Source organism: Orycteropus afer, unplaced genomic scaffold (genome assembly GCF_000298275.1).
Source record: "Orycteropus afer afer isolate SDZICR_OR568_19922 unplaced genomic scaffold, OryAfe1.0 scaffold00006, whole genome shotgun sequence".
NCBI classification, from domain to species: domain Eukaryota; kingdom Metazoa; phylum Chordata; class Mammalia; order Tubulidentata; family Orycteropodidae; genus Orycteropus; species Orycteropus afer.
This window is the reverse complement of record NW_006921593.1, coordinates 2904557-2919295: the sequence shown is the minus strand read 5'-3', so window position 1 is coordinate 2919295 and position 14739 is coordinate 2904557. Positions and strand designations below refer to the sequence as shown.

General features: G+C 54.8%; 1 protein-coding gene across 1 annotated transcript in view; it reads left to right on the top strand.

The window, feature by feature from the left end:
* The window catches only part of MLXIPL (MLX interacting protein like), a 49301-nt gene that overhangs the window by 25231 nt on the left and 9331 nt on the right, over positions 1-14739 (top strand). Inside the window, exons 6-10 of the mRNA XM_007940365.2 lie at positions 3154-3448; positions 7253-7359; positions 13932-14014; positions 14178-14267; positions 14538-14579. Coding sequence (XP_007938556.2) covers positions 3154-3448; positions 7253-7359; positions 13932-14014; positions 14178-14267; positions 14538-14579 — 617 coding nt within the window. The remainder of the gene's footprint in view (positions 1-3153; positions 3449-7252; positions 7360-13931; positions 14015-14177; positions 14268-14537; positions 14580-14739) is intronic.

Here is a 14739-nt window from a genome sequence, read left to right as displayed (position 1 = left end):
AATGAATCTGTGAATGAATAAAGAAAGGGTGTTGGCCATGCAATCTGCAGCCTATGTGACTAGGAGACCAGAAGAACTAGATGATGCCTGGCTACCACTGTCAACCACTCGGAGGGGGATCTATGTAGGAGATCCTGGATAGAGAGGGAGAACAATGTGGAACAAAGCTCAAAATCATTTGGGAAAAAAAGAAAAGGGAGACCACGGCTGGTGTGATAGAGAGTGGTAGAACCACTGAGACTATGGCCCCTAGCTGCCCTTTGGGTCTGGAATTGAACCCATACCTGTGGCTTCCACCCAAACAAAAGACAGGCATAGGAGTTGAACATTTACCTGAGGTAGATACACTCCTTGGAGAGAATAATCATGGGAGAAAGAAGGGCTGTTTATGCACAGGGAGACAGCTCAGGGAGCAGGGGTGCATGGAGGGATAGACACAGGGAAGAGGTGACTGTCAGGGAGGAAGTGGAAGGGGAGCTGCTGCATTGTGGTGAATTGTGGTCAATGTCATGAGACAAAGTGTGTGTGAACTGCTGTATGGAAAGTGAATTTGCTCTGCAAATTTTCATCCAAATCACAATTTAAAAGAAAGAAAGAAAGAAAGAAAGGGTGTTGGGCACAGTACATGAAGGTAGCTCCTAGATGACCGTACAGATGTGTTTGAGGGAGGCTGGACAAGACCAATGAAGCATGGACTCAAGGCCCCAGCAAAGTTGGGGCCTCAAAACTTTTTTTTCATTATTTAGTAATTAATATTTCAAAAAGAAAGGAGTAAAGATGGCATCATGGGAGAAATCGGAATTTGTGGATGTCTTTGCCCCTCTTGTACAATTTAGTGTTGTTTTGTTTTGAAATACACAGAGGAAGCCTCCAGTTCTCAGGGCTCCAGAGGCACTTTCAGGTGCTGAGGATGGCAGACGTGGGGTAGACAGCTCTTGAGAGGTGACGGATGGCTGGGGAAGTGGAGGGGGCAGGGGAAGAAGAGAATTCACCCATAATCCTCCACCCCAGTCAGGCTCAGTTCAGGGCAAAGTATCTTCAACCACAGGAAACAGCTCTGAGATGTTCTCCTGGGGACAGGAGGCCCAGAGGAGAGCATGGTGAGGTGAGCTGGGGACCCTGAGAGCAGAGACTCAGAACCAAGGTGGTTCAAGCTGTGGACCCTGAGAAATCACTGGATTCAGCCTCCCCATTTTACAGCTGGAGACAGATCCTGATAAAGACAGAGTTTCCCAGGGTCTTTCATGACACTGGCAGCGGAGCAAGGATCAGTTCAAATCTCTGCCTAAGCCAGGACCCTTGAGGCCAGGGGCTCCAAAGTACTGGACAGGGAAGAGACAGGTGTGAATGCATCAGGCAAACAGCCTGGCCCACTCTACTGGCTCCTCTTCCCACCCAATGCCCTTTTCTCCAAACATTCCCCAAGTTCCAGGATGCCCAGTGTGGGGGTTCAGAGCCCCTGGGACACAGTCCTTCCCTGGACCCACAGATCAGAGAAGGAGCCAGACAGGTGCCTATGGGGTAATGAATAACCTTGTCAGTCTTGGTACCGGGGATCCCAGGAGGACCTCTTGGAGTGGATCTCTGAGGTCAGCAGAGCCCCTCCAGAGGAAGCAGGCTGGGTGGACACAGGAGGCCCCGGGACTGCAGGGGTTGGCAAGGATGATGCACCTCCTGCAGGGGGCAGCAGAGAGTGAGTGGAGAAGAGCAGCCAGAGCTCCTGGGAATGGGCAGTGACCGTTTGGCAGGGACAGAGGGGACCTGGCCAGATATGGGTGGAAAGGCCACCTTATGAGCAGCCTCAAGTAATAACTGTACGGCCTCAGCCGGTTCCTGGAGGGCCTTGGCACTGCCATTGTGATTTTTGCATTGTGTTTTTTGTGACCCTACCGTGGGCTGGAGAAGCACTGTGGGCCTTTCCAAGCCTCTAACCCAGGGCCAATCAATGGGTAATCGTCTCTTCCTCTTTCGCATTTTGGGGTCACACGTAATCCACATCCTTATGGGAAATTAGTACTTGTCACCAACCCTTTCCTGTGCCCCAGCAGGGACAGCCTGAGTGGGAAGTCTGGAATCTGGTTTTATTACTCCCTCTCTGTAGATACTTGGGTGTGTCTCTTTGATAGGCTCCAGGTGTCCTCCTGAAGTGGGGAGATAACCTCACTTGCCTCTGAGGGTTGGTGAAGGCTCCAGTGAGGTGACAGGTGTGAATGCATCACACAGCCTGGGTCCTGTCTTCTGGGTAAGAAGAGGGCATTCAGAAGCAGGAATGAGAGGTAGACCTCCGGGCAGCAGAAGGAAGTGACTAGGGCCAAGGCACGACTCTGCCACCCAGTCACCTGTCACTACTGGTGATGATTCTGTGGGGCCTCTCAGGAGTCTTATGCAACCCTCTTGGGCATCTCTGTGTAGGTGTAGTGATGATCATAACGCTAACTCCAGGTCCTGGCAGCTTCCCGTGGGTCAGGCCATTTACTGGCACTGCCTCATGTTCTCTACAAGGTTCTAGAGGTACGTGCTGCCAGCTGTGTGGACTGCGAGGGTAAGCGTCCGCAGAGAGGTCCGGGACGGCAGTGGGGTGGTAGTCAGCTGGGGGCGGGGCGGAGCTGGTGGTCTTACTCCTTACCGGAAGCGCTGAAGCGTTCGCAGCAGGTGTGAACAACTGATAGTTGACCCTTCCTGAGACCTCCTTTGGGAGCAAGGTAGGAGGCCTCCAAACTGTAACAAACTCACTTCCAAAACCAAACCAAAAACTCACTGCCTTCGAGTCCGTTGGACTCAGAGTCCTTGAGTCTATTCGACTCATAGCGACCCCTCTTTGGGTTTCGGAGGCGGTATCTCGAAGGAAGTAGATTGCCCAATCTGCCTTCCCTAGAGTGGCTGGTGGGTTTGAACCGCCAGCCTTCTGGTTAGTAGTCAAATGCCTTCCATTCCAAACCCGCGACAGGCGGGATCTCCCGGCTGCAGGCGCGCTCACCTTCCCACACCTGGCGTGTTAATTACACCAGTACTGGCCCCGCCCCGCCCGCTCTGGCGCGCCCAGGGCCAGGAGGCCACGCCCACTCGGTTGGCCAATCGGGATGAGGGGGCGGGGTTATGCTAAACAGACCGGGCGGCCCAAAAGCCCCACGCTGTAGGCTCCGCTGCACGCAGGCTTGGCGGCGGCGATGGCTCGTCTGGCCGCGGACGTGCATGGCCCGCGGGTCATCCCAAGCCCGGACACGGACTCGGACACAGACTCCGAGGAGCCGAGCCTCCGGCGCAGCGCTGGCGGGCTGCTCCGCTCGCAGGTCATCCACAGCGGTCACTTCATGGTGTCGTCGCCGCACAGCGACTCGCTGACCCGGCGGCGCGACCAGGAAGGACCCGTGGGACACTCCGACTTCGGGCCGCGCAGCATCGACCCCACACTCACCCGCCTCTTCGAGTGCATGAGTCTGGCCTACAGGTGAGGGTGGCTCCGAGCCCGAGGTCCTGGGCCCTCCGTCGAGGGTCGGTGCGCAGGGGGCCCCCCGGACACCCCACGCAGTCCAGAGCCCTGGTCCCTAGCTGCTCGGGGAGACTCCGGCCACGCCCTGACTCGGCCCAGCCCCCTGGCCTCTACGGACCTGCGCCCCTCCTGATCCTCGTTCTTTACTGCAGTCAACCCCTCTCCCGGGCGCAGGTCGCCTATCCCCCACCTCGACGACCTCTGAAGGGCCACATCAGGTCACTCTCCCCCAAAGAAATGCCCCTTGCGCTCCCAGCACCCTAGGCCACCCTCGCCCAGCAGCACCAACCCACGCAGCCAACCGACCACCTGCAGCCCTCAGCTCCCTCCCTGACCCCGGCCCGACCCACTCTGGTCCTGCACCCTCATGTCACTGAAACTGGCCCAGCCCCTGATGTGTTGTTGTTATGTGCCATCCAGTCGACCCCCGACTCATAACAACGCCTCCTTGGGTTTCCGAGGCAGTATCGCTACGGAAGTAGATTGTCCAACCTTCCTTCCCAGGAGTGGCTGGTGGGTTTGAACCGCCAGCCTTCTGGTTAGCAGTCAAATGCCTTAGGCACTATGCCACCAGTTGTTGTTTTTGTTGTTGTTGTTATGTGCCGTCGAGTCAAACCCGACTCATAGCGACCCCTCCTTGGGTTTCCGAGGCAGTATCACTACGGAAGTAGGATTGCCCAACCTTCCTTCCCAGGAGTGGCTGGTGGGTTTGAACCGCCAGCCATCTGGTTAGCAGGCAAATGTCTTAGCCACTATGCTACCAGAGCTCCTAGTCTACCCTAAATTGCCAAGTGTCCTCTTCTTGATCTGCTTGATCAGAGGTGGTGGGAGGAAGGTGCCCCCACCTGCCCAGAGGGGCGCAGCTGGCAGAGGTGGCCCGCTTCGGTCCGGTAAAGGGGTACTGCAGGTTGTGCAGGGTGGCGCCCAGGAGGCTGAGGCTCTCCGACTCTTGTTGTGGGGCGAAGCCGAGCGCTTACTGCGGCCCAGGACCTCTGCTCAGCGCGACGGGCCGCGCCCGGCCACCCCTCCACGCCCGAGTCACAGGGGAGGGCGCGAACTGGTGTCCTGGCCCAATGCCCTGGAGCAAAGTTCTCTGAGCAGAAGGACCGGGATGAATTATCAACCGAACCGTAGGGGGATCGGCTGGCCTTGATCTTTTCTCCATGCAAATATACTTTTCTTCCTCCGCGGCGCCTCCTCCCCCCTCCCCTTCTGAAAAACCACTGGCTCGAACTGGCTGCCCTGTTGGGGAGCGGGAGCTGGGGGGGAATTGCAGGGGCGCGTTGCCCACCCGCCGCGTGGCTGCGAAGCCGCGACCCCATTGGCTGGAGACGATGTAACCTTGGCCCACAAGCTCTGGCCCCGGGCCCAGGTCATGTTGCAACCAGATCTGTCCAGGACGCCGGCCCAATGTGGAAAGTTCATATTCCCGTCCTCCCTCGCCCCCCCAACCCCCCAAGGATCACGGGACCGCCTCGGACAGGGCATCTCAGGTCCCAGGTCGCTGGTACACCGGATTCAGGCACCCCTCCTCCCAGGCCCCCCCAGGGGTTCCCCATTCCCCACCCACCCTTAACTTTGGCTTCCTATGTAACACTAAGCATGGCTCTGCTTCGGTCCATTCACCCACCACCACCACCAGAACGTGGGTGACCCAAAAGGGAGGTTTTAGTAAGGTGGTAAGGTGGGGGACAGAGCACCCCTCGAGAACTGTTCCTCTGAGAGGCTGATGTAAACCAGCAGGGAGAGGTGAGATGGGGCAGGCTGTGTTTTCTCCCCAAACATGACAATTTGAAATCTCTGGGAGAGTGGTATGTGTGTTAATTACCAGAATCTCTGGGGGGGGTGTGTGTTAGTTACCAGAGAAGCCTTTGGGTTCCCCATTTGGTAAAGGAAGAAACTGAGGCTCAGATTGGGATGGTGGGTTAGCTGTCAAAGGCCCCCAAGGATATTGGTTGCTGGCGGGGAGAGGATGTGGGAAGCCGGAGTGGCCCAGGAGAGGGACTCAATGGGAGATGTCCAGAGTAGCTAGAGAGGACTCCTGCATGAGCCTGGTCTCACCTTCTCAGCCCCAAGGGAGTCCTATGTTCCCTGGATCCGTGGGTGGAAGACCTAGGGAGGATCAGGGCCTCTGGAACTGGGGGAGCTGGCAGACTCCCATTAGGAGTATTCTAGAAGGAATTCCTGCATGGGAGCGGGCAGCTGACCAAGGAGTTCTAAGATTTTCCCCAGCCCATCCCCAAGATTCTCGGATTCCCTATTGGTTACCAGAAGCTCTTGAACCTGGCCCCAGGCTTTTCACCTATGCGTGGATATTGTCAGTATCTCCCCAGGCCCTGCCTAGGCCACAAGTGGCCACAAGTACCATTCCCTCTGACGGAAGTGGGGGAGGGAAGGGCAGGCAGACTGGGGTGGGACATTAGATGAACTAAGTGGGCTGGGAGGTTGCTGGGACACAGGCAGGAGCAACAAACCTAAGAGCAACCCCCCCCCAGGTGCCACCAAAGAAGCTGACCCAAGAGGTGTCAGTGTGCCCCCCCTTCCCTGTGTCCCTGCTGGGCAGATGGTGTTTATCTAACTCTAGGAGGGAGGGGGCCCGCCAGTGGGCCAGGGTACTGAACTGTTTGGGTAATGAGGCCTGTTGTCCCCTGGGTGGCAGTCCGGCCTCTCCCTCTTCCCAAAGCAAACATGGGAGCTTGGAGACCAGAGAGGACAGGGGGCCCAATGACCCATGCACCCAAAGGGCTGCAGGGAGAGGGGCTGAGGAGTCAGACTGTCCACCCCACCCCCAGGATCTCCTGCCTCCCATGAGAGAGCAGGTCCAGCCTGCCAAAGATAAGCCTTGGAGCCTTAGGCTTCCCATCCAAGTAAAGGCTGGAGAAGATAGGTCAGAGGGGACTTGGACCCAACTCTGGCTTGTAGACCATGAGGAGGGAGGGACCAGCAGGAGTCTGAGTGCCTGAGCCTCTTGGTCTCCTGGATCAGCTTCCTGGAAAGATTTGGCCTGTGTCCAGCAGGACCCTGAAATAAAGCCTGTCCCCCATGTTGAGTACCTCCCCTTTGCCCAGTTGGTTCATGACCAGATCTATGGTGAACCGCCTTCCTTGAGGCCTTGATGGCCCCTGAGAAGGGGCCCATCTTCCAGCTCAGCCTATACATTGCCCCCTGGGACACTGGGCAGGACAGACAGCAGGAGGGCAGTGAGGAGGAGGTGCTGCTCCAAAACCCCCCCTGGAGAAGAAAGTCCTTTTCCATCAGGCAAACTTCACCCATCCCCCAGCCCTCTAAGGGGCAGGGAGACCCATAGAGGGAAAGCCACGGAGCCTGAGTGAGTTCCCGCCGAGAGATCTTGGGCATGTCCGTCGTTACTCTTTCTGATCTCAGTATCCCTAAGTAAGAAATGGGTCTAAGAACTGACCCCAGCCAGCCCTGGAGACCAACACCCACAAGGCTTTCGGGCATTGCTGTTCCAAGGACAGAGATGATAAACAGCTTTAGCCCTGGTTCTAGTCCTGGTAGTAGATTAACAAGCAGTCTCTCCAAAGAGCGCGAGGGCCCCAGTGAGGATGTGGGAGGGTATTTTAAAGGTCTGACTCTCGGGGTAGGCATTTCAGGCAGGTTTCAGTGAGGGAGATCTGGGAGGGCACCCATCCAAAGGCCCTCAGTGACGAAGAGTGTGGGGCCAAGCCCTGCAGAAGTGCCGCCCCCCAGCATCTTACTTTTCCTGTACCACCCCCCTGACCCAGCCCTCTCCCCCAACAGTGGCAAGCTGGTCTCTCCCAAGTGGAAGAATTTCAAAGGCCTCAAGCTGCTCTGCCGAGACAAGATTCGCCTCAACAATGCCATCTGGAGGGCCTGGTATATCCAGTGTGAGTGGGCATGGCGGGCCTCCCCAGCCAGGCAGACCCTCTCCCGGGCCAGAGGGAAGTGTCCAGCAGAACCCCGGGACCCTGGCTGCAGACCTTGCGGGGAGCCCAGGGCCCCAGCCCCAGGACCCCTGAACAGCTTCTGACCTCTAGAGGATTTTAGGAAACATAACCAAAGGGCGTTATCCACTATAAAGCTGGCCCCACCTGGGTCCCACCTCAGACACTCTGTGAAGGGCTGAGAAATGGGATCGCCTCATGGCCCATTCGTCATCCCTTTCATGTGGTCAGGTGCCTCAAGTGCCAGGGGAGAGAGGAGTTCTAGACACAACTGGGCCAATTGCATTGTTTCACAAATGGGGAGGCTGAGGGCCCTGCATAGGCCTCCACCAGCCCTTCACTGAGCTCTTGGTGAGCACCCAGCAGATTCACGGCCCTGGAGGTTCAGGAGGAGGGGACCCCCCCCCAAGAGGCCACGTGATACAGAAAAAAGCTGGTGTGCCACTCTGCCTCGGCCCCTTGCTGGCTGTGTGTCTCTGGGCAAGTTGCTTTACCTCTCTGATCCTCTGATCCTCATATGAGGCCGATAGGCCTACATTTCAAGGTTGGCACGGGGATGACGGGTATGAAAGGGCCTCGTAAGTAGTTGGCGCTCAATAAATGATGGGTGAATCTGATCTGCCCTTGAGAGGGTCACAGTTATTTGGGGAAACAAGAGCCACCCTTTAATGGCAGGGCAGCAGAGGCCCCTGTGTTGGGACCTTGTCCAGCTCAGTTAAGTCTTGTTGCAAGGTCAAAGGCTGTCCTAAGCCCGGAGCACGCAGCCCACACGGTATTCTGTGAATAGCCTGGTGGATTCTACCCAAGTGGAAAGAGTGGTGGTTTTGTTTGTTTCTATTCATCGACGTGCCAGGAGCTTTCAGAAACCATCCGATTGAAGGCTTCCTCTCACCCCTGGGTATGATTACTCCCATTTTAGGGATGAACATCTGAGGCCCAGAAGGCAGTGATGAGTTCCAGGATCACAGAGTGTGAGAGGAGCTGAGCAGGGGCTGCCGGGGAGTCCTGGGCTCCCCGACTCTGAGCAGAGGCTCCTTTTGCTGCTGGCTGGGCTAGCTCCCAGGCCTCACCTAAGAACACAGGTCTCCCTGCAGGGCTACATGGGAGGTTGTCACCCTCTGGTGGTCTGAGTCTTTGCCATTTCTGAGAACTTGCAGGGTGGGCTCTGGCCAAACCCAGAAGCAGGCGAGGGGGAATCTATGTCCTCCTGAGGTTTCAGCGTTCACCCTTCTCCCCTAAACTGAACTGGATGCACACCCTTTGCTCTGCAGTGGGAATTTCTGATGACAGCTGAGGCGTGATGCCTCCCGGGGTTCTCCCCTAGACGGGTCCTGGTTTCCGGCTGTTGCACAAGTTGCTGGCAGGACCCTAGGTTCTGAGACTGAGCTGGGTTTGAGTCCAGCCCTAGCACTCCCTAGCTGTGTGCCCCTGGGAAAGCCCACCGCGTCCTTGAGCCACAGCTTGTTCATCTGTGAAACGGGAATCATATCACTAGTCCTCCTGCCAAGGTTTGCTCTGAGTTCTCACTATGATAATTCTTATCTCAGAACAGGCCTGGCACATAGAAGGCTTCCTGAGGGTGTAGTATTATTGTAACAGTAGCAGCACACAGTGGGCATATGACAGATGTCAGGACCCCTCCTCCTTCTCTGAGCACCAAAGATCCACAGGGGGATCTGGTCGGGGCCGTGGCATGTTCCACTGGGGCCGTGGCATGTTCCACTGGTGCCGTGGCTACGCTGAATGGCTGCCTGCCTTTTTCCCTCTGCAGAATGCCTTGTCTGGACGGGCCTGCCACCCCTCTGTGGAGAGAGAGACAGCTCTCTCTGCCTTCCCTGGCCTTACCCACACCCCAAAATCATCTCTGTCGCCTAGGGGCTCCCCAGGCCCTTTGCACCTCACACAGGGCAAGGATTTTTTCCACCTCGTGTTTATCTCACACAGTTGGTATGCCTTTGCTAACTCCTGGCTAAGCTGGGGGGACCCTGAGTCCCCCATGCAGGCCTTGGCTCAAGACAGGTGGGTGAAGGGATGAATTTATCAGTGTTAAAGAAAACCTGCCCCAGCCCCAGGAATCCACACTGTCACTGCCTTCTGTCCAGAGAGGGAGGTCCCTGGGCAGAGGAAGGGAGCACTGAGCTGGGCCCCCTCAGCCCCGACTCTCTGGGGACCCTGGACGAACATAATCTTTCTTGGGGCTTATTTCATCATCCAGGAGCACAGGGCCTTGGAGACCCTCCTTGCCCCAATCTCCCCCTCCTCCCCGGGAGTCCAGACACCCAAGGGCCTCTCTCTTCATTTTGTTCTCTGCACAGCCAGGACAAAACCTCTCCCCCAGTCCCCTGGATATCTGTTTTGAAAACTGTCCTCTAGGACAGAATTTTATAAATGATACTAAAAGTCCCAATAAATTTCACATTCCAGTGGTCCCCCTCCTCTCTGCTGTCATTTGTCCCAGGGGAGGTTTGCTAAGGCAGGACAGGCCCCATGAACGCCATGAATGGTTCGTGATCCACCTCTTGGTCAGGACAGGCAGGAAAAGTCACTGGGTGTAAATCATGCTTCTTCTGAAGGCCTGCTATGAGCCCAGCTCCGGGCCAGACCATGGGGCTTTATGGTGAAAGGACACAGCTCTTGCTTCCCTCTCGGTGGAGAGAGAGACCGGCTTACAAGATGGACAGACAGGGCCATGGGGGCAGGAGGGAGGGCTTCCTGGAGGGGGTGCCATCTTGAAAGTTGGATGTATGTGGGAGAAGCAGATGGAGGCCAGGTAGATGGGCTTGAAAGCCAAGCTGAGGTGTCTGGACTTCATCCTGACAGTTGGGGAGCCAGGAGGAGCTGGGTCGGAACTGTGCTTTAAGAAGGACTGATCTGGCTGCAGTGGGGAGGTGGGAATGTGAGGCTGGAGTCAGCAAGGTCCAGGTGAGAAATGACACCAGACCAGGGGTGACAGTAAGAGGACAGAGGCCAGGAGACAATGGAAAAAATGTCAGCAGCCCTGTGGGGTTGGAGCGACTTGTCTGCGGATTAGACTGGGAAAGCTGGGAGTGGGTGGGAGTTTGGGAGGCACAGGCTGGAGGGGCATTCCCACACTTCCTGAATGTGATGAGCTCTGGGACCTCCTAGTGGGGGATCCCAGGCAGCTGGTAAGTGAATCTGGAGCTGGACAGGGGTAGGATGAGAGGCTCTGGGGTGGACCTCAGAGAGGGGTCAGTGAAAAGTGGTCAGGAAAGCAGAACAGAGGAAAGGTTCCTGGGCCTTAGGGGGGGGAGGTGGGTGTTACTCGGAGCTTGTGCAGCTGAGGGAAGGTGTTCTGTGGTGCAGTGCCTAAGGCATTTGACGCTAACCACAAGGTTGGCGGTTCAAATGCATCAGCTGCTCCTGAAAAGGAAGATGGAGCCTCTACTTCCGTAAATATGTACCACCTCAGAAACCCAGGGGGGGTCGCTGTGAGTCACAATTGACTTGATGGCAGTGGGTTTGGTTTTGGTGCCACTGAGGACTTGAGGACCAAGTCAGTGGGGCATGGAGACAGATGCTGAATCGCAGGGGTACCCATGAGACTGGGAGGTGGTGGCAGTGGTGGCAAGTGCGGACAACTCTTCCAGAGTTTTGTGGGAAAGAACGGATGGGAAGGAGTAGAAGGTTAACTAGTTGGGATAGCAAAGGGAAGAGGGGGTTGAGGGGGATAAGAGAGAGCCTGGAATGTGTTTATGGGCCAAAGGGTCAAGATTGGAGACTGGGAGGGGCGGAGAGGGCTAGGTGCCTGAAGTGGGCAAAGGTGGTTGTCTGAGATGAAGGGTGGACAGTGCAGAGGGGACCATGGCCTCCCAGTCTGATCCCAGAGCTTCTTGGGGCCGCCCCCTCCCAGTGGCCTGCAGTCCCACAGTCCCATTCAGCAAACATTGCCTAGGGACCTACTAGGCTTCCAAGCACAGGAGGTGGGAGAGGTTCACTTTGTATAGAAGAGTGTGATTTGAGAGGGCCAGAGTAGTACAGAAGGCTTCCTGGAGGAAGTAGCACTTAATCTGGGCGATGAAGCAGTAATGTCACTAAGGGGGTATGGATCACACTGGGTGACACTATCAGGGGTGACAGCAAAATGACTTGGCTACAAACATTTTGTGCTTGGAAGCAGTGATTTATTATTTTCTTTTTTTAAATTAATTTTTTTTTTTTTTAATTGTGATTTGGGTGAAAGTTTACAGAGCAAATTCACTTTCCATACAGCAGTTCACATACACTTTGTCTCATGACACTGACTACAATTTCCCACAATGCAACAGCTCCCCTCCTACTTCCTCCCAACAGTCACCTCTTCCCTGTGTCCATCCCTCCATGCACTCCTGCCCCCTGAGCTGTCTCCCTGTGCATACACAGCCCTTCTTTCTCCCATGATTGTTCCCTCCAACGAGTGTATTTACCTCAGGTAAATGTTCAACTCATATGCCTGTCTTTTGCTTGTCTGGAAGCCACAGGTGTGGGTTCAGTTCCAGACCTGAAGGGCAGCTAGGGGCCACAGTCTCAGTGGTTCCACCAGGCTCTATCAGACCACCAAACCTGGTCTCCCCTTTTATTTTTCTCCCAAATGATTTTGAGTTTTGTTCCATATTGTTCTCCCTCTCTATCCAGGATCTCCTACATAGATCCCCCTCCAAGTGGTTGACAGTGGTAGCCAGGCACCATCTAGTTCTTCTGGTCTCATAGTCGTATAGGCTGAGGATCGCTTGGTGTACCAGTCGCTAGGACTAATTGTTTCCATGAATCTTTGGTTTTTTTCATTCTTCTTTGCTCTGGACAAGGAGAGACCCGTCGTTGCATCTAGATGGTTGCTTGCAAGCTTTTAAGATCCCAGTCGCTACTTGCCAAAGTAGGAGGTGGAACAATGTTTTGTGTAGTATGTTATGCCAATTGAGCTTGATGTCCCCTGCAACTATGGTCCCAAGCCCACAGGTTCAACTACTTGATCCCTTTGGGTAGCTGGCTGTGACCAAGAAGTAACTACAACCTTGTCCCTTATCAGCTCTACACCTGGGAATTCAGATCATACAAATACACTTATAGGACCATTGTCTGCCAACCCTATACATGGTCTTGGGTATACTCCCTGCTTCACAAACATACCTAATAGTGCAGCCTGTCCACCCATCTATCCACCCGTATACCCATGTTTGCCTTCACTGACAACACAGTACTGTATGTGCAAAAGCGTTCCTCTTTGTTGTCTGTACCTCCCATGTACCTCTCTATGTCTTCCTCTTCCTCAGTGCCACCATGGTGATCACTCATATTTGGTACATTGCCCTTCTCTTTACCCAAATCAATACTTACCTCTACCTGTCTAACAGTGTTGCCTCCTTCCCCTTCCACCCCTGGTAACCAACAAAGAAGATTTCCTTGCATAGATAAACCTTTCCTTGATTTTTACAATAACGGACTAATACAATATTTGTCCTTCTGTAATTGACTTATTTCACTCAGCATAATGTCCTCCAAGTTCATCCATGTTATGCGGTGTTTTACAGATTCTATGTTATTCTTTAGGGTTGCATAGTATTCCGTGGTGTGTATGTAACAAAGTTTGGTTATCCATTCCTCAGTTGATGGACACTTAGGTTGTTTCCATCTTTTGGCTATTGTAAATAGTGCTGCGATGAACGTGGGTGTGCATATGTCTGTTCTTGTCATGGCTCTCACTTCTTTAGGATGTATACCTAGTAATGGAATGGCTGGGGGTTTATTATTTTCTGCAAGCCCTGTAGTCAGTTATAAGGCGCTCTGGTGGTGCAGTGCCTAAGGCATTTGACTGCTAACCAGAAGAAGGTTGGTGGTTCAAACCCACCAGCCACTCTGTAGAAAGCAGACTAGGTAATCTGCTTCTGTAAAGATTTACTGCCTTGGAAACCCAAAGGGGATCGCTATGAATTGGAATTGACTCAATGGCAGTGAGTTTGGTTTGGTAGTGATAGCAAAACGATCTTAAGCCCACTTACATGTCTCACTAAACCTACAAGGCTAAAACTCCATGCTAATTTACTTTCTGAACCCCTAGGGTGCTTCAGTCGGAGCTGTCATTACCCAATTACAGCGATGCTTGGAATCACGTGGTTTCTGGTTCCGTCTGCATGCTCACTTACTAATAACGTGTAACTAATAATGAACGCAACTCAATGTGAAATGATTTTACAAAACAATTTGTTTAGTATTCATATAATCTAAGAACTATTCATCACATTTAAGCAATTTACCAATGCATTTATCACATATTCTAGGATCAAAATTGATAATAAACACTGTTAAGGAGTCTGTACCGTCTAGTATGGGAGGAAATCCATGGTGGGGAGTGGGTGGGTGGTGACACCACCAGTTACTGCCCTGGGTGACAGCCACCACCCTAGTGATGCCAGTACAATGAAGGCCCGGCAGAATTTTGCAGTGTGTTACCTGGGTGGGAGTTCCCTTGGGATGGGGGATGGGGAGCTGAGCGCCCCCTGACCAGGACCCCCTTCCCTTAGATGTGGAACGCAGGAAGAGCCCCGTCTGTGGCTTCGTGACACCCTTGCAGGGTCCTGAAGCTGACGAGCACCGGAAACCGGAGGTAGTTGGGTCTCCGGGACCGCCCACCCCCCTGCCTCCCCACCAAACCTGGCTCCTACCCCGCCGGTCAGGAGGGGCTGGCCCTAGATGGGGATTGGGTGAAGGGTGGGATGTTGGGCACAATGCCAGCCCTCACTCTGAGCCCCCTTCTCGACCCTCCTCAGGCCGTCGTCCTGGAGGGGAATTACTGGAAGCGGCGCATCGAGGTGGTGATGCGCGAGTACCACAAGTGGCGGATCTACTACAAGAAGCGGGTCAGTGGGGGTCCAAGCGAGGCCCCAGACCTTCCCCCTGGGGTGCAGGGCCACCGCCACTCTATAGAGAGCGCTTCTTTGGAGACACAGCCGACAGCGCCACCGTGTGGGCACAGGGTCTCCTCGCAGCCTTCTTACCTGGGAGGGTGCTTCAGAGGGGAAGTGGGGGATCCCATTGATCTGGGTGGAAGCTTGTGCGTGGAGGAGGCGTTGGGGGTAGTGGCGAAGGAAGGGCCAAGGGAGCCAGCATCCACCTCTGTGTCCCTGCAGCTGCGTCGGTTCAGGGACGTTGACTTCCTGGCCCCTAAGCAGGTGAGTGTTCCCTGGCCGCAGAGAATCACAGCTTCCGATGGGTGAGCAGGGCAGTGGCTGAGGACGCAAGTGGGAGGTGAAGAGAATGGGGCTGAGTGCTGTCCCTGTGGTTGAGCCCTTGTCCCCTTGTGAACGGAAGCTTTGGAGGGTGCAGCAGTGG